Source organism: Pantherophis guttatus, chromosome 4 (assembly GCF_059756535.1).
Source record: "Pantherophis guttatus breed Tessera chromosome 4, ASM5975653v1, whole genome shotgun sequence".
NCBI classification, from domain to species: Eukaryota; Metazoa; Chordata; class Lepidosauria; order Squamata; family Colubridae; genus Pantherophis; species Pantherophis guttatus.
In genome coordinates this window covers 129594698-129620816 of record NC_142066.1, presented here as the reverse complement: position 1 = coordinate 129620816, position 26119 = coordinate 129594698, and the positions used below count along the sequence as shown (strand labels likewise).

Below are 26119 nucleotides of genomic sequence, written 5' to 3'. Positions count from 1 at the left end.
ATTTTAAGGTAATAAAATATAACATATGCTTATAAGGTAGTGGCCCAGTGCTAATTCATATTGAGTGTATCTATAAACATTTGCAAAGCCATTTATACTTTGCTATACAAATTTTATGCCAAATAGGAACAAAGTATAAAATCACACCTTTTCTTTTTGAAAACATCTGCTCTGCAAGATATACACAATATGGTATAAAATGCTATACCTGACATCATTTTTCAGCCTATGTAAAAATTATAGATTGAAATAGAGATTTCATTGTGCCATTGCTAGCACTAATAAATAATTTTAAGTAAAATATTAAATGGACAGTGCAAATTATTTTGAAGAAATTGTTAGTCAAGAGTGATTTATAAAAACATAAATAAAACCATAAATCTTTCTAAAGTGTAATCTATGTATATAATTTAAAAGAAATAAGCATGCTTTTAATTTTCTCATAAGCATTAGTGCAATTTAGCTTTTGTTCCTATTTGGTTGAGAACAGAACTTTCCTGGCCCCCAACAACAACCTTAAACTAGTGATGGTAGCCAACTTTATTCCCTATTCTGATCTATGTATATATATATATATATATATATATATATATATATATATATATATATATATATATATATATATATATATATATCACCTTACAAACTGGCTCACTCAACACAACATAATATTATTACGTATATATATCTAATTTCATTCACATCTTTAAGTTGCTTGCTTTATGAAGGAGCAATGCTGCATTTTGAATACTAGTTGTCCGTGAACCTCCAAAGACAGAGTTTTATGCCTACTTCACACAATCCTTGCAATTGATTTTCTACTGTTTTGATTAGAATGTGGGCAAACAAGACCCTAGATTTACTGTAGAGCATACTTTCTGATGACATTTTCTAGTTGGGTAATGTAATATCTACAGGCAAACAATCAAGCTCAGAAAGCACCTAGGACTCTACAGCATTTATTTTTCCTAGTTTCCAGTGGGCACTCCAGTGTCTCCCCACTTTCAAGCTGTGGGGACACACAAGAGAGGTAGTTTAGATTAGTTTGTAGCAAAACATGGAGAGATCATAAGTCTCTTGTCTCTTAAGAGCTATAATACCAATGATACATTGGCCCTTCAAATTATTCATTCCTTCATTAATTAAGCAAGCATAATAAATCATTTGCTGGAAGTTATTGATTCTCCACATTTAGTGGTAGACAACAATGTCCTGTTTTCAGTCTTCAAGCATCGGTTTGATTCATTTATTCATATATGCCTTCTGCCATACCAATGACTACCTTTTGGATCTAGATGTATGGAGTATGTTCGAAACTAGTTCTGTCTTCATTAACCTAGGGCAGAAATTTAGGTAACTGAACAACCTGAAATAAAAATAACTTACACGGTGTATATAATGGATTGTAATAATATGTTCTTGAGTTTTTTGTTAATAAAGTTGTTAACTATTGTAAAATGATTGCAGCAGGAGAGATTCTGCAATTCATATTATTTCTCTGGGACTGTCAATCAAGCTCCTTAATAAGCAAATAAAATGATAGCCTCATAGTCCAGTCAAAACTAACCTGTCTGCAATTAACTTGATTTAGTGAACTTATTGTTTTGGCTGTTGCAAAAGTTTAAAATTAAAATTAAAAATTAGAAAATCGCTTCAAGGCAAATAAAAACTGTTGCGGCTAAAAGTGCTGGGGGATCACCAGCCCAATTATCTAAATTGCAATCTTTATCAGCTCCAATGGAACCACAAATATTAACACTGGAAGCTTTGCAGGAAGCTTTAAAGACACAAGCCTCTGTTTTAGAGGAAAAAAGTACTTCTGTTTTTGAAGAAAAAATGTGGGATGTGGCTGAAGAGATGGCAGAAATTAAAGAGGTAATTTAAATTCGAAATAAGGAAATCAGAGAAGATATTGTTTTGGCATTTCAGGGTCTGGCAAGCCATATTGAAGGGCTGGATGAAAGAGTGGAAGAAATTAATCAATCCAATATGGATTTGGAAAATAAAATGGGCAAGATCCAGACAAAGATGGAGAGGGCAGACTTAGAAGTGACAATGATACAATATAGGGCGATGGAATTTGCCCTGAGAGTAAGAGGCCTGAGAAAAAATAATCAAGAGAATTTACGAGAGATCTTTGCAGAAGCCTTTGCACAGATAATTGGAGAACAAAAGGCAGATCTTGAATGGCCATTTGACAAAATTTATCGTGTTAACTCATGGGTTGCCAGACAGAAACATTTACCAAGAGATATTGTAATCTACTTTACAACAAGGAGGATACGAAATGAAATTTTACAAGCTTCCTACAAAAATAAACTTCAAGTGGCAGGGCAGGAGGTTTTAATATTGAAAGAAATTCCCCCCAAAATGCTGAGAACCAGAAAGGACTATGCTTTTTTGGTGGAAGAACTTAGAAATCGCCAGATACAGTACAGATGGGAGGTTCCAGTAGGATTAGTGGTGAATTACTCAGGAGAAAGATATCATCTCAATACAGTTTGGAAGGCAAGAGACTTTTACACAAATGTATTAAAGGTTGGATGCCCACTGTCCCCAGAAGCTAGAAGAAGAAAGGAAGCAGAGGAGGCAAGAAAGGGGGAGAAAGAAGAAATGTAGGCACAGACCCAAGGAGGGGTTTTGATTACTCAAGAAGACTTAATACAACTCTCGGGCACTGTTCAAGCTCCGGTGCTATTAGAAAAAATAGAGGAACCAAAGGATCAGAGACAGACCCAAGCGGCAACTAAGCGCAGAGAAGAATTAAAGGTGCAGCAAATTCAGACGAAAACTGAAGAAATCACAAAAACAGAAGCAGTGGGAGGAGCAAGGCCGAAGAGGAAAACACAGGAAGATTTTCAGCTCATGCTCCAAAAGCTTCAAGGTGCCAAGAATGGCAACTAGGTTTTTAACTTGGAATGTCAATGGTTTAAATTCACCGCAAAAGAGGAGGAAAATATTTCATTATTTGAAACAGTACAAAAATGAAATAATTTGTTTGCAAGAGACACATATTAGAATAAAAGATCAAAAATATTTGATAAACGCAAGATTGGGAACACATTTTGTAGCATCTGCACCAGAAAAGAAAAATGGCATAGTTATATACTTAAAAAAAGACTTAATAGCTAGATTAATTGAAGCAGATGATCAAGGAAGATATATAGCAATTGAAATTTTAATAGAGGGAGAAAAATACTTTTAATTGGAGTATATGCACCTAACCAACAACAAGAAAATTTTTACAAGCTTTTACATACCAAACTAATACAATGGGATTACAAATTGTGTATATTATTGGGTGATTGGAATGGGTTTTGGATACTAAAAAAGGCAAAAAAGGACCTTCGCAAAATATTCAAATGCATGCTAGATTGCCTAAATCTTTCTTTGATATGATGGAAGATATGGAGTTGAGAGATATCTGGTGAGAACGGAATGTTGAAGAAAAAGACTTTACTTTCTTTTTCTGATAGACACCAATCCCTTTCTAGGATTGACTTTATATTAATTACTAATGATTTTCTTTCTAGGGTGGAGAAGACGAAGATATGTCCAAGAACATTAACAGATCATAGCCCAGTTTGGATGGAACTGGAACATGAAAAGGGACCCAGGAGGTCCTGGAGGTTAAATGAAAATTTGTTTAGATATGAAGAAAATGTGAAAGAATATAAAAAAATTTTGAAAGAATTTTTTGTTATGAATATGCATAAAGGTACATCTATGGAAGTGGTATGGGATACAAGCAAAGCATATATGAGAGGTATTTTAATATATTTGAATAATAAACACAGACGTAGACAGGAAAAAAAAACGGATTGATTTAGAAGAGGAAATAAAAAAGAGAGAGCAAGTATTAACATTGAACCCAGCAGATAAGAAAACAAAAGAAGTAATTAATTTATTGCGAGGGCAATTTAATATGTTGATGGCAGATCAGGTTGCAACTAGTCTGCAGTATGCTAAACATAATACTTTCTGTAATGCTAACAAACCAGGTAGATGGTTAGCATATTTGTTAAGGAAAAAACAAAAGCTACGTACTATAGAGAAAATAGAATATAAAGGTAAAGAGGTGCATCAGCAAAACATGATTAAAAAAGCATTTTTAGAATTTTACACGAGGTTGTATGCTAGTGATAAAATTCAAGGTATAGATATAGATAGATATCTACAGAAGAAGAATATTTCTATAGTTACAGAAGAGCAAAGGGAAGGTTTGAATCAACCGATAACCTCGGAAGAAATTGTCTTAGCAATTAAACAGTTGAAAGTGGGTAAAGCTCCTGGAACAGATGGATTGACAGCTGTTTATTATAAAAATTTGCAATTAGAAATGGTGGAACCACTTAAGGAATTATTTATTAAAATACAATCTGGAGGAGATGTACCCTCATCTTGGAGAACAGCATTTATTTCTTTGATTCCAAAAGAGGATCAAGACCATAGTCAGCCAAAGAACTATAGGCCTATATCGCTTTTAAATACAGATTACAAGATTTTTGCTAAAATATTAGCAAATAGATTAATGCTAGTTATACAACAAATGATTCATAATGATCAAACTGGTTTTATAAATGGGAGACAAATGAAAAGTAACTTAAGGCAAATTGTTAACATATTGGAATATTTGGGGAAGAACAACCAAGTCCCTGTGGCGCTTATATTTTTGGATACGGAGAAGACATTTGATCAATTGAATTGGAATTTTTTATTGAAAATAATAGAAAAGATGCAGTTTGGAGAGTATTTTACACAATCTATTAAGGCAATATACCAGAAACAAACAGCACATTATTATTTAAATAATAATTAATGGTAGTTTAACAGAAACTTTTATTATTGAAAAAGGAACAAGACAAGGATGTCCTTTGTCTCCATTACTGTTTATTTTGACTTTGGAATTTTTGCTGAATAAAATACGTGGTTCAGATAAAATAAAGGGAATTAAAATTAGGCATTATGATTATAGATTACGAGCATTTGCAGATGACTTGGTTGTTACTTTAACCCAACCAGTGCAATTGGTTATAGGTTTAATGGATATAATTAATCAATATGGACAAATATCTGGATTTAAAATAAATGCAGGGAAAATAAAGATAATAACTAAAAATATGACTATAAATCAAAAAGAAGAAATAGAAAGAGTAACAGGATTTGAAATAATAAAGAAGAAATATTTAGGGGTTTACATTGTGACTTCAAATGTAAAATTATATAAGTATAATTACGAACCGTTGTGGCAAAAAATACAGAAAGAGATGGAAAACTGGAAAAAACTACAACTGTCTTTGTTGGAAGAATAGCAGTAGTAAAAATGAATGTTTTACCAAAGTTTTTATTTCTTTTTCAAATGATACTAATACTTAAAAAAGATGCAAATTTGAAGGAATGGCAGAAGGGTATCAGTAACTTTGTTTGGGCAGGAAAGAGACCGAGAATAAAGCAAAAAATAATGCAAGATATATGTGAGAGAGTAGGTCTCAAAATGCCCAATTTAAGATTGTATTATGAGGCAGCTGCCTTTTCAGCAATTAGTGATTGGACTAACTCAACAGAAGAGAGAATATTGAATATAGAGGGATATGATTTGGTATATGGCTGGCATGCATATTTATTATATGATAAAAAAGGTGGATAAGAATTTTAAAAGTCATATATTAAGGAATGCATTATTACATGTCTGGAAAAAGTATCAATATAAACCAAACAATAAAATACCTATATGGGCAATACCCAGACATGCGATAGAGAATATAAGTGTAGAACAAAAACAAGATGTGATTACTTACAAAAATCTTCTTATTATGGAAAGGCACATTGCAGTTAAAATCTTTGAATGTATTAAAAGAAGAAAGGATAATTCAAACTTGGTTTCAGTATGGACAGCTGCAAGCTAGATGGAAAGAGGTTCAGAAAATTGGTATCTTGCAAAATGAGGAAAACTTGGTAAAACAAATTAGAGACCAAGGTCAAATGCACATAAAAAGATTGTATAATGTTCTGATAGAGATAGATTCAGAAATGGAGTTAGTCAAAGACGGTACGATAAAATGAGCACAAAATATTGAGGAACCAATAATGATGGAAACATGGGAAAAAATATGGGTTAGAAACGTAAAATTTACGCAAGCCCAAAACTTGAGAGAAAATTTTTATAAAATGTTTTATAGATGGCATCTAGATCCTAAGTTAGCTTATATGTATCCAGGTTCACAATCCAAGTGTTGGAGATGTAAGCGTGATGATGCCACGTATTATCATATATGGTGGACATGTAAAAAAATCAAGGCATTTTGGATAAAAATATGGTGGATTATGCAAAATATTCTTAAAAAGAAGATAAAATTTATCCCACAGTTGTTTTTATTAGGTATAATTACAGATTGTACGGTTATAGAGACTAATTTGATTTTGAACTTAATAACTGCAGCCAGACTTTTGGTGGCGCAGTACTGGAAAAAGGAAGAGCTACCTACTATTGAAGAATGGACACTAAAAGTAGTGAATTTAGCGGAGATGGCTAAAATTTCAGCATATTTGAAGGATCACTCAAATGAAAGATATATATTGGAATGGAGAAGATGGATTGACTATATTCAAAATAAATATGGGACTAAAAAGTTTCAAATAGCTTATGAATGAAAAAAAAAGATATTTAAGGGAATTCTTATATTTAGTCATATAAAGGGGAGTTAAAGTGCAAGAGGGAGATAGGAGTTTATAGATAGTTTGCATATGTTAGCTTATGTTTGTTAAATGCTATACCCTGTATTTTGCTCTGGGAAGTCCGGGGGGGGGAGGGTTGGGTTGGGAAGGGGGAGGAGGGGTGGGAAAATTGTTTGTAAAAAAATTTTTAAAAAACTTTTCAATAAAAAATAAATTAAAAAAAAAGAAATACCTAGCTTGAATAGTCAAGAAGCAGATGCAGACAGAGATAAAGATCAAAGAGAGGAATTTGGGAGGCAAGTAAAAAAAACAACATAGCAATTAAAGTACTGAAGCAGGCAAGAGACAATGAATAAATGATTTCTCTTTTTTGTTGTTCTGATTTGCTTTTCCTTTTCTCTCTCTCTCTTCTTTTTTTTAGGTAAGTGACATGATTAGAAGTTAGAATAAGTGATAGAAATAAAAGAAGGGGGAATAATAGTGTATACACCTTTATATAATAAAATAAAAGTAATAATAAGTCAAAACATGGAATAATTGAATAATGACAGATTGCAACTTAATATAATTGTGTATCATTATTAGAAATACATCAGTTGATTGAATGTAATAATTATGATTAATTTTACTAGTTTTATCTTTATTAGAATGTATGACACCCAGGTGCCACACTATTCATGCATTGATTTGATATGTTTGTAAACTGTATGTATATGTAAGTAAAAAACTTAAAAAAAAAAAAAAAGCTAACCTGTCTGCGTCCTCCAAGGACAGGAATTATAGTGAGGTAGTTGCCTTAGACCAGTGATGGCTAACATTTTTGCCATCACATGCCAAAAGCGGGGGCAGTGCGGGGGGTGGGGTTCATGCGCATGCGTGCCCATACCCATAATTCAATGTGCCACGCCCATGCATGCATGTGCGACCCCCCTGTGCTCCCCCGCTTTTGGCATGTGATGGCACGATGGGACTGGTAGGCCTGTTTTTTTGCTCTTCCCAGGCCCCAGAGGCTTTCTAGAAATCTGGGGAGGGTAAAAACAGCCTTCCCCTCCCCTGGAGGCCTCTGGAGGCTGGAAACAGCCTGTTTCCTAACTTCTGGGGGCCCCAGAAGGCCTGAAAATCAGCTGGCCGGTGTGCACATGCGCACTGCAGCTGAGGTAGGGCAATGCTTGCATGCCTACTGATATGGCTCTGCGTGCCACCTCTGGCACACGTGCCATAGGTTTGCCACCACAACCTTAGACAGTAGAGTGTAGGAAGTAATGGCAGCATACCTAGCTCTTGTACCTCCTAAATTTTCTCCTTAAATATTCTTTAAACTCTATATAGGACCTCCTAAACTAATTTATTAGAAGAAACAGAGGATTCCATCCTCTCATCAGTGTTGAGGTATGAATGCTATCCAGGTCACCTTTAGGCATTGGTCTGATTAAGAAACATGATTTACTTCAAACGGTGTCCTTAGTTGGCAAAATGTCTTCAGCATGCCTTGACTTTTCTCTGAAAGAGGTTTTTGGGACTACTCGTGTGTTTAATGACTCAGGAAGCCTAGGTCATAACAATAATGACTGTAGAATTCATAACTTTAAATCAGTTTTGTAATTGTACTGTGATTTTTTTAATTTTCAGAATATGGCGGCCTAAATTTGGATTTCTCCTATATCACTGCAGTGGCAGAAGAACTTGGATGGATTCGCTGTGGGGCTATTCCCATGGCTGTTGGGGTACAGAGCAGTATGGCTACACCAGCTCTTGCAAGGTACATTTGTGAAATCTTCTCTTTTTTTCCATTGAGCCACAGAAATAGAGACCATTCAGGGCATCAAGTCCATTTTCCCACTTAGTTTGTGAGATTTTTTTAGGTAATACTGGAATTTCCAGAGTCTTTGGAAAAAACAACAGAAATGAAACAGTTCGAAATCTAGATCTGAGCAGCAGAGATTTTTTTAAAAAATAAGTCTACAGAGTAATTTCGTTATCCCAATTTGATCTCAGGATAGAAGTGTAACAACGTTCTAATTTTGGAGATATGCTTCTACAGATGTTTATTATTTACTTACTTACTTGTATATTTATTTACTTATTTATTTATGTTGCAAGAAACTGCTGTAGTATCAATTGATGAAAAGTAGTGTCCTATCCCAGGCCAAGCAGACAGAAGCACACACGGAGAGAGATGGTTTACTGATAAATTTTGTGACATAAATGCACAATGCATAAATGCAAACAAATCTCCTAAAGTTCAGTAAACTGTTTTTTTTTTAAAAGAGCTCCCATCCACAACAGTAGGCCCAAGAACAGTCAAGCAAACTTTAAAGGCACAAAAATTATAGATTTATCAGCCAGTCTAGGTCCAGCAGCAAAGAGACAAGGTTTCAGTTTGGGAATCAAGCATACAGTATCTGGATAAGTAAACAGTTGTTGACAGTGGTGGGGCTTGAGCTCTTTGCTCCTAGTTATAAAAATAGAAGCATCCCTTATGCTGCTCATTTGGAAGGGGAAGACTCCTTTCTTGTGAAGAGTTTTGCAGAGCATATTTCCCCCCCCTCCCCCATCGCTGTCTTCACATCATGGTGAGCCCTGCACTAGGGTGGTAGCAGCTTAGTCTTCTCATCTTCAGAGACCTGTAGTGTGGCAGCTATGTTGGTTGTTAGTTGTGAAGTTGTGTCCGACCCATCACAATCCAATGGACAATGTTCCTCCAGGCCTTCCTGTCCTCTACCATCTTTTGGAGTCCATTTAAGGCAACTATGGCTGTTGGTTATTGTCCAACTCCTTCTCTTCTTGCAGGTCTTCAGGCAGGGAGAGTTCATCCGGCAACTCTAGGACTCCCTGCTCGTTTTTAATCTCCTCCTATGAATCTGCGCTCACCATGACATGGAGCATAGAAAGCTCTGATGACATTTGAGAAAATACTTACCTTCTGTATTTATTTATTACATATTTGCAACATTTCAGTGAAGGAGACAAAAATGACCTGGGATGTCCCCAGTTGAACCATTTGCTCTGACTTCAGGCATGGTGTTGTTACTTCATCATAGAGGCAGCTAGCCTCTCTTCAAAGGTCAGGAGACATGGAAAGTATATAGAAAATACTATATAACTGACCAAAACTTTTTCTTGCTAGGCAATATTAGTATGGCAGATGGCATTCTTGTAGATGTTGTACACCAACATACATTTTATTTGGTGCATGTGCCAAATAAAAATATTTTAAAACATTGAAGTGTCTAAAATCATTCATGATTGTCACATCTCACAAGATTTCAGATTTCTTGTCTTGAAATTTCACAAGGATTCAGTGTGCTTTACCATAGTCGGATAAAGATTTCAGCATTCTTCCACCGATATGTGTTCCAGCTGTTTGTATTTGGATTCTCTGGGTGCCATCAAAAGGTACTAATAATAGCATGGTGGCTATAGCATCACTTTGCTGATCCTAGATACAGTTCATAATTTGGAGGGGGCAAGCACTTGTCTTTTTTTCAGCATGTCATCTGATGAATCTGTATTCTACATTTTAGGATTTGGGAATGTGTTATATTAACTAAATAAATTAGCTATTCAGTAACAGCCGGTAGGCTTTGCATGGTAATATTAAAAGTGATTTCGATGTTAGTGGTTGCTTTCCTCTGGGCATGCTTTAGTTTGTTGGTATGCTTCCTAAAATTTGCATTTTCCAAAACTGGGGGAGTGGTCTCACCTATATAAAGTAGAAAGAAGCAATTACTTATTTTGATCGTGACATTATACTTCTGTTTATACAGCCCAGGAATGAATTTTAATCTGCTTGTCCCATGCTCAACAGAGGTTACCATATCTCCCTTGTACCAGTGGTGGGTTCCTCCCAGTTCAGCTCGGTTCGGCCGAGCCGGTAGCGGTGACGATATGACATCACCGAACTGGTTCTGCCCCCTGCCCCCCGCATTATTCTGACCTTTTATTTGGCCCCACCCCCAATCTGTTGCTGCCTCCTGAGTCCCAGCTGATTGGCTAGAGGGGAAAAACTATTTAAACTCTTGCCATGGGGCTTCAAAGGGCCGCCCTACAGCTGATCAGTGTTAAAAGAAAACAAATGAGTAGACCAGTGGTTCCCAAAGTGGGCGGTACCGCCCGCTGGGGAGTGGTGGGATGCCTTAGGAGTGCGGTAAGAAGGAAGGGGGGTGGCAGGGGGGCGCTAGAGGCAAAAGGGGGTGGCAGGGGGTGCTAAATGGCAATGAGGGTGGGTTGAGTACGAAGCAAGGTGAGGGGGTGTGGACCTGCCCCCCAATGCCCTGCACTGACTTACCTGAGCATCCTGCCAGCAAGGCACTGAAGCGCTGCAACTGAAGCGCCATCTCTGTCAAATGTGCCATAGGTTCACCATCATGGGTGTAGGTTCTCCTGCTTGGGCAGGGGGTTGGACTAGTTGACCTGCAAAGTCTCTTCCAACTCTATTATTCTGTTATTCGTTAGTTGCTCCTGCTACTTTTTCTCCCAAGAAGGTCCACTATAGTGTATAATATCACAGGGATATCATTCTACACAGCAACTGCCAGTGTTCTGTAGCGGCCCCTGGCAAGTTGCCCACACTCAGTAATGCCGAGCTGCAGCTTTCACCCACCCTTACACAGCTTTCACCCACCTTTACAGACCTTTCACCCACCCTTACACAGCTCTTGTACACTACCCTCCTTATTTAAACTCTGGTCACATCAGGTCCTTTCTTAACAATCCATGCAGTCACTGGGTTTTCAAGGTTACTGTTGCTAAACCATGAGATTGCATGACATTGCATTTTATAACCATATCACTTACCAACAGAAATTCTAGTCCCATGGTAACTTTAGGATTATTTGTTCAGCTTTATTCCTCTTGATGAGGGACGTGGTGGCTTAGCGGCTAAGATGCTGAGCTTCTTGATCGAAAGGCTGGCAGTTCAGCAGTTCGAATCCCTAGTGCATAACAGGGTGAGCTCCCATTACTTGTCCAGCTTCTGCCAACACAGCAGTTCGAAAGCACGTAAAAAATGCAAGTAGAAAAAGAGGGACCATCTTTGGTGGGAAGGTAACAGTGTTCCATGCACCTTTGGCGTTTAGTCATGCTGGCCACATGACCATGGAGACGTCTTCGGACAGCACTGGCTCTTCAGCTTTGAAACTGAATGAGCACTGCCACCTAGAGTCGGGAATGACTAGCACAATGTGCAATGGGAACCTTTACCTTTATTCCCCTTGATAATATAGTTTATATAATACTAAATGGGGATAACATTATGGAAGAGAGGGAGGGAGGGAGGGAGGGAGGGAGGGAGGGAGGGAGGGAGGAAGTTTTGTCTAAACTGTGTAAGTAGACTATGATAAAAATGTTCAATTTGCCAACTCCTGCAGGATAGCCCCTAGCTAAACTAGCTATACTCTGATGTAGCTTATATGTGAACCAGACCATTTCCTATTCAATAATCATACTGATTTTTCTTCTCTATTTTTGTTTCATGATTTTGAACACTGTTTAGACTCATGTTTGAATTGGGTAACTATATAAATAAATACTTTCTAAATATATAAATAATAGTTGAAGTATTTTGTTCACAATTAGATTTTTTGTGGCCTTTAATATTCTAATCATGCCAATCTAAGAGCTACAGATATTTGATTGATTTATTATGTGCCATCAAGTTGATGCATAGTAATTTGTGCCTATAATGGGAACTCTGGATTGATTTGTTCTATGATTTATTTGTTTGTTTTCTTGGCTGTCCATGATGTTCTCAAGACATCTTCTCCAACACTAAAGTTCAAGTGCATCAATATTCTTCCTAACCTGCTTCTTCATATTCTGTCAGGACCAAGCCCAAAGACAGCACAGTGAGATCAAAATGAGTCTAGATCTTTATATTTGCTTATACTTAATAGACAAAATCTTACCAGACTAAAGCTATAACATTCTAATGTAATACTGTAGATATATCCTGGGAGACACCCTCTCAGTGACTCTAGGCAGCTTAGATGGATACAAATCCAATATACAAACAATAAAAAGCTAATGCTGCCTACCCATATCATGATTTCAGTTCGATTCCAATAACTGTTTCATGCAAACTGTGTCATTAAGCATACACACATTTTGTAGCTCTTAAGTTGCACACACAAAAGAATGTACACCATTTTAGTTATAGAATCAAGTACAGAAATTTGCCCTCCAGGTCTACGTTGAAATCACTTTTTAGTTCAACATAGTATTAAGTAGAGTTTTCATCATACTGTTTGCTCAGGCCCTGTACAGATAATCTTTGCCTTATGACCATAATTAGGGCTGGATTTTGGTTCCTAAGCTATGTGGTTGTAAAGTGAGTTATCATGTATTGCTTAGCAATGCAACCCCAGCAATTCCTGTTGCTGTCATTAAGTGAATTTTGCTGGTCGTTGCTGAGGACCCACTGCAGCCCAATCTAGGATTAATCTGTCATCATCCCCAACCTCAGTAGGTCAAGGCATTGCCCTACCCACCTATCTTCTATGTTTTGATGTGTTCTCAGTGGTTTATTTTCCGTTGTTTATTTTCTTTTTTTGCAATACAAAGCCAGATCCAATCCAGCTCACAAGTATGGTGTACTACAGCTCATGGGCTCCTTCCTTCCTACCTTCCTTCCTTCCTTCCTTCCTTCCTTCCTTCCTTCCTTCCTTCCTTCCTTCCTTCCTCCCTTCCCTTCCCTTCCCTTCCCTTCCCTTCCCTTCCCTTCCCTTCCCTTCTTCCTTCCACATGAAACCAGCCTCAGGCCAGCAGCCAAGCTAGATATGCCTTAACAGCAGTGGGAGAAAGAGGACAGAAAGACTCTCTGGAGAAGCAGAGCATAGGAGCCCAAAAGGACATAGATGGGAAGGGTGGGTGGGTGGGTGGAGATATGTGAGGGTTACAGTATCCCTGTGGTTAAAAGTATATGTGGGCTGCCAAGTGCCTGAATTTTGATCACATGACTGCAGGAATGCTACAACAGCCATAACCTCAGGCAAAGCTTGTAAGTCCCTTTGTTTAACACTATTACAACTTTGAATAGTCACTGAACAAATAGTCATAAGTCAAGGACTCTATGTATCAACGAAGTCTACCCATTCATTTCTCAAAGCAATGCTGGTTGTCTATCCTGTCTTAACTAGATTTTTTAAAAAATTAAAGAACAATATAATTTAGAATTAGTTTTTAAGGTTAAATGGTGGTGGTGGTAGTAGTGCTGGTGGAAACTAAAAAAACAACCCAGAAACAAAAACAGAGCATTTGAAAAAAGAAGAGTCACCCAAAATTCAGGTGCAGAGAGAGAGAGAGAGAGAAACCAAAAGGAGCAAACAACATTCAGTACAAAAATTTTGCAAATGATATTATTACTGGGAGATGCAATGCTAAGATATTTGGGGATTCCATTTCTAGAAAATGGGGATTCTTGAGATAAATGTGTTATATTTAGGATGGAAAATATCATGTAAGACAAGGCCAGAACAAAAAGAGGAGCAAGTTATCACCCCAAATTTAAACAAATAAAATAAATTTATGCAGATAAGGTCTATTTTTCAATGCATCTACTATGCGTTGAAAGAGGAAAACTGGGGTTCAATTATGAACATTCTGTATAGGTACAATTTAAGTAAACTTTACTTAAATTTAAGTAAAAATTCTCCAAAGGAGCATTTTCAAGAGGCAACTGGACTTCCTGGTTTTTCTTTGAAGACGTTTCGCTTCTTATCCAAGAAGCTTCTTCAGCCTCTTGGGAAAAAAATGTGGGGGGGAAGCATCTTTGGGATAGCCATGACCTGGATGACTGAGAATCTCTATAGACTTTCTCCAACCTGTCCTCCTCAAAAGTGTTGGCCCAAAAACATGTCTTTTTTTGTTTGTGGTATCTTTGGTTTGCTTGTACAATTTTTTGTAATAAAACATTGGTCACACCCTAAGCATCTGATGATTGAGGGACTTCTTCTTTCTTAGAAACTGTTAACATTTGATCATTTGCCTTGCTAGCTTTTGCTGCCAAATGATACAAAGTTCTTTTTTTCCATGAGTTATTTTGCTCAAGTTCTATTGGAAAGACAGATTTATAAGTTATTTTATATCATGCTCTTTATTTTAAAAGTTGTACATGAAAAGTTATAAAACATTTCCTCTTAAAAAAGGATATAAAATACTCTTGTAGTAGATCTTGCTTTCAGAAATCACACAAAAGGACCATGAAAAAATGTTTGACTTTGTCATCATTGCAGATTTGGTTCAGATGAGCTGAAGAAAGAATTTCTTGCTCCAACAATAGCTGGAGATATGGTGGCTTGCCTAGGAGTAAGTGAACTTGGGGCAGGTTCAGATGCTGCAAGTAAGTATAAATCAGTATAAAATTTGTAACCCATTTACAACTGATTATTGACTATTTATTATACAAATTTATGTAGCTACTTATGTAGCATACACATTAAGAACTCTAAGTAGTGAGCAAGAATAAAACCATAATACATTAAATTAAAAAGGGAGGGAGGGAGGGAGGGAGGGAGGGAGGGAAGGAAGGAAGGAAGGAAGGAAGGAAGGAAGGAAGGAAGGAAGGAAGGAAGGAAGGAAAAAGAAGGAGGGAGGGAGGGAGGGCGGGCGGGCAATGTCGAGGCCTCAGTTAAAAACTCATACCTATAAGCCACACCCAATCATCCCCAGCTCTATTAACATTCTGCCCCATGTACCTTTTGCTATTCTTCTAAATAATTTAAGAATACAGAGGCTTATTGTTTTGCAATAATAACCATACTAATAGAGGAGAATATTTGTAGCTCGGGATTGAAATGAGAGTCCTTGGTGCTCTAAAAGTCTATAACACAACTGTGAAGTAGCTAGAAGTGAAATAAAAACACTGGTTCAGAGTGTTAAAGAAAATGTTCTTAGATATCAACTGATCAACATCAGCTAGGGAAAGATGCTTTGTGAAAACCCTGTTAAAACAAATGGAGGAGAAAGAATCATTGTTGTTATTACAATTTGTTTGAATTTGTGTGCTATAATTAATTCTCCTCCTATGGAGTCCTTGGTGCTCTCTGAGGTTACAGATGTTTTATTATTAGACAACCTATGGACGATTCAGTGAAGTTGTATCTAGTCTCATAACAAAACATCTGTGGGCAAACAACCACATTCAGAGAGCATTAAGGACTTCATAGTTCAATCCTGAGTTACTGATCCTTTAAATATTTGTGGAACTTCAAACTAATGATTCTGTTTCTTTGTGAAGCAGTGAAAATCTAAGGCGGCTCAAATATAATGTTGATTATTGTTTGCATAAAGCACAATATTTAGTGAATAAAAATAGGCCAATAGGGAGAAAGAAAGCATGGGATTGGATTAAGGGGTCCAAGGAAGTTGGAGCAGGCAAAAGAACCACTAAATTGAATTGACTAATTGCCCTGAATTGATATCCGGTAATTTCAGATATTTCTATGTTCATAAGATGCTCTGGATAAAAAAAACTAAGACCCATTTATTAAAAACTTTTTTTTTAATATTAAAAGAAATAGAAATGGAAAACTCTGGAAAACTCCTATGTATAATTAAAAAATTAAAAAGAAATTAGTGGCAACTCCACTTCTAATGTGTGTGTGTGTGTGTGTGTGTGTGAGTGTGTGTGTATGAGAGAGAGCGGGGGAGGAGGGAGAGGTTCATTTTAAAGGTTAAACATCATTTCCAATGTATAAAATACATTGGTAGTACTTGTGTTAAGACAGCAATTGAATTTGGGGGTGTTATAGATGAGCGCTGCTGTCATAAAGCATGCCATCATATAATCCCAACATCCCTGATTGTTGTCAACTAACATGGATTACCGTGAGCCATGGTGACGCAGTGGTTAGAATGCAGTATTGGAGGCTAATTCTGCTGAATTCTGCAGTTCGACAGTTCGAGTCTCACCGGTCAAGGTTGACTCAGGAAGCCTTCCATCCTTCCGAGGTTGGTAAAATGAGGACCAAGATTGTTGGGGGAAATATGCTGACTCCGTAAATCACTTAGAGAGGGCTGTGAAGAACTGTGAAGCGGTATATAAGTCTAAGTGCTATTGTTACTAACTGGAAAGCGGCAGGAGTCACAAGAAGGAATGCCGTGGGCCTGCTGCAGGAAAGTGTGGGATGCAGGCTCATGAGGGAAGCCCTGGGAATCCTGGGAGAGGCTGTGTGCAACATAGAGGAAACCAGGAGAGGGCTTGGGAGGCAAGGCACAAGCGGCACACAAATGCAAGAATGCTGGGTGTGGATGGCATAGCAGGGTGTGAGAACAGAAAGGGTGATGAATGGGTGCAGAAGGAGCACAAGTACAGGGAGACTGGGGATGAAGGAGGAATCTTTAGAGCAATCTATGATGAGCTAGCTTCCCGGCTAGCTTCCACTTCGACTTTGCTTGTGGAAATGGCAATCACATGATTTGCTTGTGGAAATGGCTCACATTTATCTGCAACTGTGGTAAATGTGAGCCATTTCCAAGTGCCAGCTGTCAAGTGCCAGACAGTTGCCAAATGCATGCGGGAAGTTGGCAGGGATTGCAATCACATGACCATAGAATACTGCAACTTCATAAATAGGACCCAATTGCTAAGTTGATTCCTATCTGAATCAAGGACCATTGGGCCACTATGACAGCTGGAACTTCAAGGACCATTCATAAGGGTCTACTCGTTTAGCACCATCACGTCATATAGTTAGACTCTTCACATTGCATACCCATTTTTTCCCCCTTGTGTGCATAGATATCAAGACCAAAGCTGTAAGAAAAGGCGATGACTATGTGATAAATGGTGGCAAAATGTGGATCACTAATGGATTTCAGGCAGACTGGATGTGCCTCTTGGCAAACACAAACGATGGACTACCCAACAAAAATAAATCTCTCCTATGTCTGCCAATGAAGTTGCCTGGTAATAAAGTTAAGATAAATTGATCTCAGAAAAAAAAAGTAATATCAAAACATATAACTTATAAATTAGAGGAGTGGAAGTTCATTTTAACCTCATAAATCATCTTGAGAAATATATCTTCCAAATGATGACAATCTGTTGACAAAATAGCGTTGGCTGTTAGAATTTGAAAAATGTATATTGTGACTGTGCCTTTCTAAGACTACACAAAATCTTCAAATAGCTGTCAGGCTTTCCAAATTAGAAACAGAATTCTTAATTGGTGTTTCACGGTTTTTGTTTTTTTGCTATCTTAAAAGTTGAAGCAACCAAGCGTACTTAAAATTGAAACAACAAATTTGATATAATTGATAGTTATTTACTCAAACCTATGGCATAATTAGGTTTTTCTGTGCTACAAAATTATTGCATTACTATTTCTTTGTTTATTGAGATATCAGTAATTAAGAACAGAATCAAGAAAGAAGAAGAAATTAGGTGGAACAAAAGTATTTTATAGACTACTACTCCTGTTTCATACATTTTGCACAATATCTCTCATTAGTTGTAGCTTGCTGTAAGAACACATAAATTAGAAGCTGCTACTGATTATAAAATACTACTTGTAAAAATATTAGTGGAAACATCCAAGCAGAAACTGATTAAGGCTATCACTTGCAATATTCGAAATGTCATATGATTGATTGATATTAGGGAATTTTGAAATTGTAATCTCTGTTTTCATTACAATTTTATTATTATTCCTAACATGCTATTATCCTCCCCCCTCCCCTTTCACTGTGGTTGGACACTAGGTTAAAATCTTCATTTAACTGTTTTTCATTACTCACAGATCTCTTTATACATCAAGTTACTGCTAGCTTTGATCCCATCAGTTTGCATGAATACTTAGGTTCCTTGGCACCAATGTGTGTATCGCTTCATATTTACTCATGTAGACTGACAGTTACTATTTTGACATTCATTTTCCTAATCTGCGGAGATAGTTATTGAGTTCTTTGCGGTTTATTATGGTTTTACATCAGTCTGAACAATTTAGTATTTTCACCAACTTCACTATTCTCATTCAATTTTATAATTAAATATTTTATAAATCATATATAAATATTTTAAAAGGCACCATTCCTAGAACAGGACCTGCGGGATCCCAATAGTTATATCCTCCATTGTGAGAAATATCCATTTATTCCTCCATATTGTTTTATATTATTTAGCCTGATGCTTACACATGAGAACCTACCTTTTTATTCCATGGTTCTTAAACTCATTGAGAAATATTTGATAGAGTTAGTTATCAAACTTTAAAAAAAAAAACATAGTAGATAATGTCTACTGGCTCACCTTCATTGCATGTTTATTAATGCCCTAAAAATATTCATGTAGATGAATTAGACAGGGCCTTCCCTTTGTGAACATGTTGGATATCCTTCAGCAAGGCCTATGTCTCAAGGATGACTGACAAATTTTTTCCACATTAAGTACCCAGATGAATATCACTCAGAAATGCCATTAATAATGAAGAAATTATGAAGTCAGTTTTCCCAATATGTCTAGGCACCGAACCTGGTGAAGGAAGAAAAGTTAACAATACTACAGTCCCATTTAAATGGGAAAGTTTTATAGCTGCTTGAAAGTCGATAAACCCACTTTGGGAGATTTCATGAGAACTAGTCCTCAGAATCTTGAATGTGTTATTAAGTTCAATATTAGGGTAATTGTTTCTAACAAGTGGGAGTTCAACTAACATAGGAAGAACAAAATTGAGAATGTTCTCTATCTAAAAAAGAACTAATGCTAGGTACCACACAATCTTAATTGCAGTCTATTAGTAGTTAAAAATATAAATGAAATTTTTGGATTAGTGAAGTTACTTAAAAACAATCAAAGGATTATATTATTAAAAATGTCTCTAAGGTCACTGATGAGTAATTCTAAAGAAAGAAATAAGACTGAAAAGTTTTTCAAATAAACTGCACTGATTAAGCTATGAATGATTTTTCCAATTTTCCAACATGACAACAACAATTTTATTGACAATTTTTTTAAAAAAGTGCTGTAATATTGGGTCATACTGCAGTCCCCTTTGATATTAGTAAAGCCAGTAATTCTGATATATATACCATTAGTCTATGCCAGTGATGGCTAACCTTTTTGCCATCGTGTTCCAGGAGAGGGGTTGGGGGTGGGGGAGGTTCATGCGTGCATGTGTCCACACCCATAATTCTATGCGCCCCCCCTGCACATGCGTGTGCAACCCCCCTACTCCCCCCCGCTCCTGGCACATGATGGCCTGGTAGACCCATTTTTCTTTCTTACCTGGCTCCAGATAATCTCTATGCATCTGGGAAGGGTGAAAACAACCTTTCCCACTCCCTTGGAGGCCTGAAAGGGCCCATTTCCCAACTCCTGGTGGGACAGGAAGTGAAGTTTTTTGCTGTGCCCAGTCTCCAGAGCCTCTCTAGGAATCTCTGGAGGCTGGGGACAGCAAAAAAGTCACTTCCTGTCCCACTGGGAGTTGGGAAATGGGCCCTTTCAGGCCTATGGAGGGGCCCGAGGGAGTGGGAAAAGCTGTTTGTGCCCTCCGCAGATGCATAGAGAGGATCTGGAGCCAGGTAAGAAAGAAAAATGGGCCTTTCCCCCCCCCCAGGCCCTCCGGAGGCAGGAAACAGCCTGTTTCCCTACTTCTGATGGGCCCAGAAGGCCCGAAAATCAGCTGGCCAGCGCGTGCATGCCAGAGCTGAGCTGGTGTGCCCACTGATATGCCATAGGTTCGCCATCACGGGTCTATCCCATTCCAGTGCAGAAGAATGGGATAATTGCCAATGAAGAGTTGGTGAAGCCAAATTTGTGGGCTTCTTAATTTATTAGTGATTAAGATTTGATAAAACTGTTTGTACTAATTTTAAAAAATAGGTCGAACAGACACTGCCCATGTTGTTGATATGGAACAGCATTCCCCTAATCAGGGGTACCCAAACCCCGGTCCATGGACTGGCACCAGTCCACAGTATGTCTGCAACTGATCTGTGCAAACAAGCAAAGCCCCATCCATGGTATACAGGGGAGCTCGGGTCTGCAGAAAAACCTTACTCCAAAGAACTGGTCCCAGAAAGGTTGGGGTCCGCTAATGTATAAAATTTAGGAAATACCACTTAAATCTATTTATCATCTTTAAGAAGAACCATCCATCTCCCTCATAGAAGAACTCTGTGGAGTGTACAATAAAACATTAAAACATAAAAATGATACATAAAATGTAAAAGAGGCAATGAGTGTTAAAAAAAAATAATTAATAGGCAGGGAGAGGGCTTTCAGGGCACTAATCAGCCCCATGGCTGTGTAATCCTCTACACATGCTGAGGCCACAGAGCCATGTTTTTAAACATTCATGGAAGGCCAAGAGAGTGGGTGCCCACCTCCCCTCAGGCAGAGAATGTTCCACATTCCAGGAACAATGGCAGAGAAGGTTTTCCTCTTGGACGCTGCCAGTTAGAATTCTTTGGTTGACAGAGTCCGCAACACACCTTCAATGCCGTGTGCCATGTTGTTGTGGCCCGCCAGCAGCCTGCGCGGATTGTGGCTGATCCTGATGACGAGGAGGCTGGTGTGGGGTCACGCCAGGAGCCTGCATAGCCGGTGCTCGCATCAGACAGTGAGGAGGCTGAAGAAGATGTGGTGCCAGAGGCAGAGACTCAGCCAGGACCTTCAGAACCTCCAGAGGCTCCTTCAAGTGGAGAGAGTGATGTGGAGGAGCCTCTCCTCAATGCTTGAGCATGCAGGCTACCAAAAGGCAGGATTGGCTACTCAGGAGGAGGAGGTCTCCTCGAGAGTAAGGTTTGAGGATAATTGGCCACTCCCTTCACCTATTTAAGTCGCACACAGTTAGTAATTTCTTGCTGGAAACAATGTGTAATTATTACAGAGCATTTTGGAGAGTGAGTGTCTTATCGTATCTTGTTTTCTGGGCTGGTTACCTTTGTTCTTGGTACTTTGATAAGGACTGTTGGTGTGTGTCACAATCCTTGGGAATCCGGAGCTGGGGCAGAACACATGTAGGGCTTTAAAAATCATAGCCAACACCTTGAATTGCACTCAGAAGCTAACTAGTACCCAATGCAACTCATGCAACAGAGATATTACAAGCAGATTCTTTGGGAGCCCCCAGCTGCATTGGGTACGAGTGAAATTTCTGGACACTTTTTAAGACTAGCCCCATTTAGAGCGCATTGCAGTAGTCCAAATGGGAGATGACCAGAGCATGAATCACCAAGTAGAGAGCCTCCCTATACAGGAAAGAATGTAACTGGCACACAATATGAAGTGGAACAAAGGCCCTCCTAGTTTCCATGAGCTGGACCTCTCACTTCCTATCAACACTAATTGAGATCAACTTCTAAAGGAATAGGTGAACTAGCACAGAACCATGTACCCTAAGCTGACCCAAAAGACTTATTTTATTTTTACTTTACTTTATTTTGTTTTATTATTTCATTTTATATGCCTATCTTACCACAGGATAATTCTGGCTGGTTTACAATATTAAAAGGATAAAACTAGATAAAAATTATACAAAATACAAGTAAAATATTATAAAAATATAAATACTCTACCCTAAGTCAAAGCTATCATAATCAATAGTATTAAAAACCACTGAGAGATGCACCATCTTCATTCTGTCCCCACTAGGACACATTCATGAAGAACCAGTGCTATTCCGGTCCATGTCTGGATTCAGATAATTAATTTTTTCCCCCAGGAAGTTTGTCCAAAGATCCTTGACAAGCATTATTCAGGGATTCCCACCTGGTTTTATTTAAACTAAAAAAAGTAAATAATCTTCACAAGCTGCAAATGATTTATTCAAATGTCTTCTCAATATAAATAGCTTATGTTCCTGCTAAGTGATGATCATATGCCAAAGTGATCAAATTTTATACAGTTATCACAGTGCTCTGGTTTTCAGCAATGACCTTTTTCAACTTACCCATTTTTTAGAAAGAAAAAAAAAATTAAAGTTGTAACTCATAGAATGATGTTATGATCCCAGGGCTTCAGGCTGCCCACAAGTAGAGGCCTAGAAAATGACCAAAGTATTTTCAACTTTTAAGAAAGGCCCATGGGGAGATCCAAGAAATTATAGGCCTGTCAGTTCAAAAACTACTAGTAAGACAAAATTACCAAATATCTGAGACTTGGATCTTGTTCAAGAATGAACAAGCTAGTTTTAAACTGCTTAGAAGACAATAAAATACACTTGGAAGAAGTGGCATGATTCTAAAGGAGAGTATTTGTAGCTCAGGGTTGAAATGAAGAGTCTTTTATGCTCTCTGAACTTGCTTGTTATCTTGTAGGTGTTTGATTACCAAACGAGGCAACATCATCAGATGACATGATTCTCCTGGATAAAATATGCTCTGCCCCTCAGTTACTTATCCTTGATACAACAATGTCTTGTCTATTTAGAGAAGGAAAGCTAAGTTGATTTAGAGCACGGGTGTCAAACTTGCAGCATCATGTTGTCGTCACGTGATGTTTTGTGACTTTTTTCCCCTTTGTGGAGCTGGGATGGGTGTGGCCTGAGCATGACGCATCTGGCTCATAGGCTGCAAGTTTGATACCTCTGATTTAGAGTTGTTTTACCCTAACTTATTTAGCCAAATTTTTGACTTTTCAGATTACAGCATTTATCTGTGCTATATTCCTCCTCCTTTCTTTTTTCTTCAAGTCTGTAAACTTGTAAATTCATTGATACAGATGGAACTTACTTAGGCTAGCCAATCAAAAATCCCTGATTCTTTCAGGCTTGTTTCCTCCCCATTTGGAATTAGAATCTTGTTCAAGTGACAGCACCATATGAAAAGTCTCTAAATACATACAGAAGCACCACAGTATATTGTGAGCAACTGACAGTCAGAATACGATTCCTCGTGTAAATAAAGGATACTATCAAATGACATTCTTGACAAGCCAATCAACAAACTAATTGTTTTTGAGGGATTTTTAAAAGTCTATTGTTCAGGATAGGCATATTCCTTAGTAAAAACAGCAGCCATTCATGTTTATTTATTTATCAAATATAGAGATTGCCCATTTGGTCTCAGAGTGATTCTTTATTTTTTGTCTTCCTCAAATCAGAAAGGATTTTTTTTTCAGGCTTCTGCCTAGAATATCTATTTACAATTTTTAGTATTTCAATTTTTTTTTATTACCAATGAGTCCCCCTCCCCACTCACAAATGGAAACATTAATTTTACTAACACTTACACATTTTTTAAAGATGAATTTTAATGAGGTTAAAAAAGAAGCCATAATCTAATTGAATGTCCCACATATGCAATTCATATTACTCATTTGTACGAATCATTTCCCTTGACCTATAAACACTCGTTTTCAGGTATTCACGTTGCTAAGAAAATCGACAAGCTTGGTATGAGATCATCTGACACAGCAGAAATCTTCTTTGAAAATGTCAGAATTCCCAGCAAATACCTCATTGGAGAAGAAGGAATGGGATTTAATTACCAGATGTTGCAGTTCCAAGAAGAACGAATGTGGGGAGTAGCCTCATGTAAGTAATAAGCCACACTGTCTAGCTACTAAGATGTGTTTTTCTTACCAAACAATGTGGAAAGTTGATTTTGGTAGTAAAATATAGCAACTCTCTCAGTTATGAAAGTAGAATCCAAATTTTTGTTGAAGACAATATTGTATGCATTTCCACAGTTGCAGATTCCTTCCATGTACAAATTTGTCAAAAATTATTTGTCCCCATTCAGTATTTCAGAAGTTTGGATATTTTTGCCACTAAATGTTACCAAAACTTTATATGGGTCTCTGTATTGAATAACAGTTTTTGATGAAAAACACCAAACATTTATTTTTTATAAACCAAGTTGTCTATTTTGATTTGCTTTGGCAAATTGAGCAGCATACAATTTTAATAAAACATTTTTTTAAAAAAACAGTTAATACAGCTACCAGTAAAAAAAACATAATTACAACAGTTGTTTGAATGCTTCATTAAACAATCAGGATTAATTTGGGCCAACTCTTCCCTATATCCATTTCACAAAGTTTGGTTTCCTTATCACAGAGAAGTGCCTCCTCAGAGAACATACGAAAACCTCCATAATAAAGTCATTGATGTCTATGATGTTACAAGGCTGTGTGGAACCTCTGAGGTGCCATTACTCTAAAGTCAGAAAAATAATCCTGTAGAAGTGAAAGTTTGGAGCAACAGAGAAACTTTTAGTTTCAGCTTTTTAAAAACAGCGAAGTCACAAAAACTGACTCTAGATAGATCAAGAAAGGCCTGAAAAGCCAAGATATGAGATTCATGGACATTTTATCTGGTATTTGGGAATATTCTTGAGAGATAGCCACTGTTTGAAGTTGAAGCACTTGGATGACCTTCCAGAATCTTTTCAGGTACTATTATATCTGGTGAAAACCAAAGAATTCCAGATTGGTTTTAATCAAATAAATTAATTCCAAATCTCATATCAGTCATCAGAGAGGGGGCAAGTTCACAGTTTGGAGATGCTCTTCAGTTTCAGGATCTGGGCTACTTGCTATTGTACAAAACATGTCATACAATTCTGCAGAATATCAAGTCGTATCTGTGGAAACTGAATCCAGGTGGGTCTTGAACCAAAGCAGTGTTGCCAAATAAACAAGCAGATCTGTGAGAGATTGGATGAAGAATGAAGTCTGCATTTAGATACTCTAGACATAAAAGCTGAAATATTGTAGCAAATCTTGATGTAGCGAGTTAGAAAAATGTCAAATTTTAGTGAGCAAAGCAATGTGCTATGAAACAGGCAAAATTCCTACATAATTTATCAGGAAGCATTACTGTAGTTCAAGATGGTGCAACCACTTACTGAATTTTAAGGAAGTTGATGACCATACACATTGCATATTGTTCATGACACTGAGTATTGCTGTTATTCACTTTGATTCACTTTAAGTAACAGTAATATCCATGGGAAACTCTTGATCATGTTCTATGGCAAAGATACACAAAAATTCAGAAAAATCTGGGCGGAGAGAGGGAGAGGAAGGGAGACTTAATCTTCAATAGAAAGGAATTAAATTTACTTTTTTATTACATCACATTTTTAGCACTGAGAATTCTAGAACTCCTGATAAAAGAAACTATTGATTATACTTCTCAACGGAAAGCATTTGGACAGACAATACTTCACAATCAAATAGTGCATTTTCGCCTGGCTGAACTAGCCACCGAAGTGGAACTCCTTCGTGCGTTGCTATATGAGGCGGCAGGTAAGTGCAATAAAAATTTATTTCCAATAATCTAATAAAAGATACATTATTTTTTGTAGATATGGTTAAATTGACAGGCAAGTTTGTATTTTTATTTGAGGTCTCTACATACGCGGTAATGATGTGACCAAACTTGTATCCATGGCCAAGCTAAAGTGTGGTCGCCTATGTCGAGAGATTCCAGATAGCTGTCTCCAGTTCTGGGGAGGAATGGGGTACACTAATGAAGTGCTAGTGAGTAGAATGTACAGG

General features: G+C 37.5%; 1 protein-coding gene and 1 pseudogene across 3 annotated transcripts in view; both read left to right on the top strand.

The window, feature by feature from the left end:
• The window catches only part of LOC117655082 (putative acyl-CoA dehydrogenase 6), a 54152-nt gene that overhangs the window by 23787 nt on the left and 4246 nt on the right, over positions 1–26119 (top strand). For both annotated transcript variants that reach the window (XM_034402149.3, XM_087892780.1), the window contains exons 3-8: positions 8305–8434; positions 14907–15013; positions 17414–17581; positions 23976–24149; positions 25706–25867; positions 25968–26118. In XM_034402149.3, the coding sequence (XP_034258040.1) occupies positions 8305–8434; positions 14907–15013; positions 17414–17581; positions 23976–24149; positions 25706–25867; positions 25968–26118 (892 nt within the window). The remainder of the gene's footprint in view (positions 1–8304; positions 8435–14906; positions 15014–17413; positions 17582–23975; positions 24150–25705; positions 25868–25967; position 26119) is intronic.
• On the top strand, positions 1691–3355 carry LOC148114349 (uncharacterized; annotated as a pseudogene). Its single transcript, XR_015734060.1, has one exon. The product of XR_015734060.1 is annotated as an uncharacterized LOC148114349 (transcript).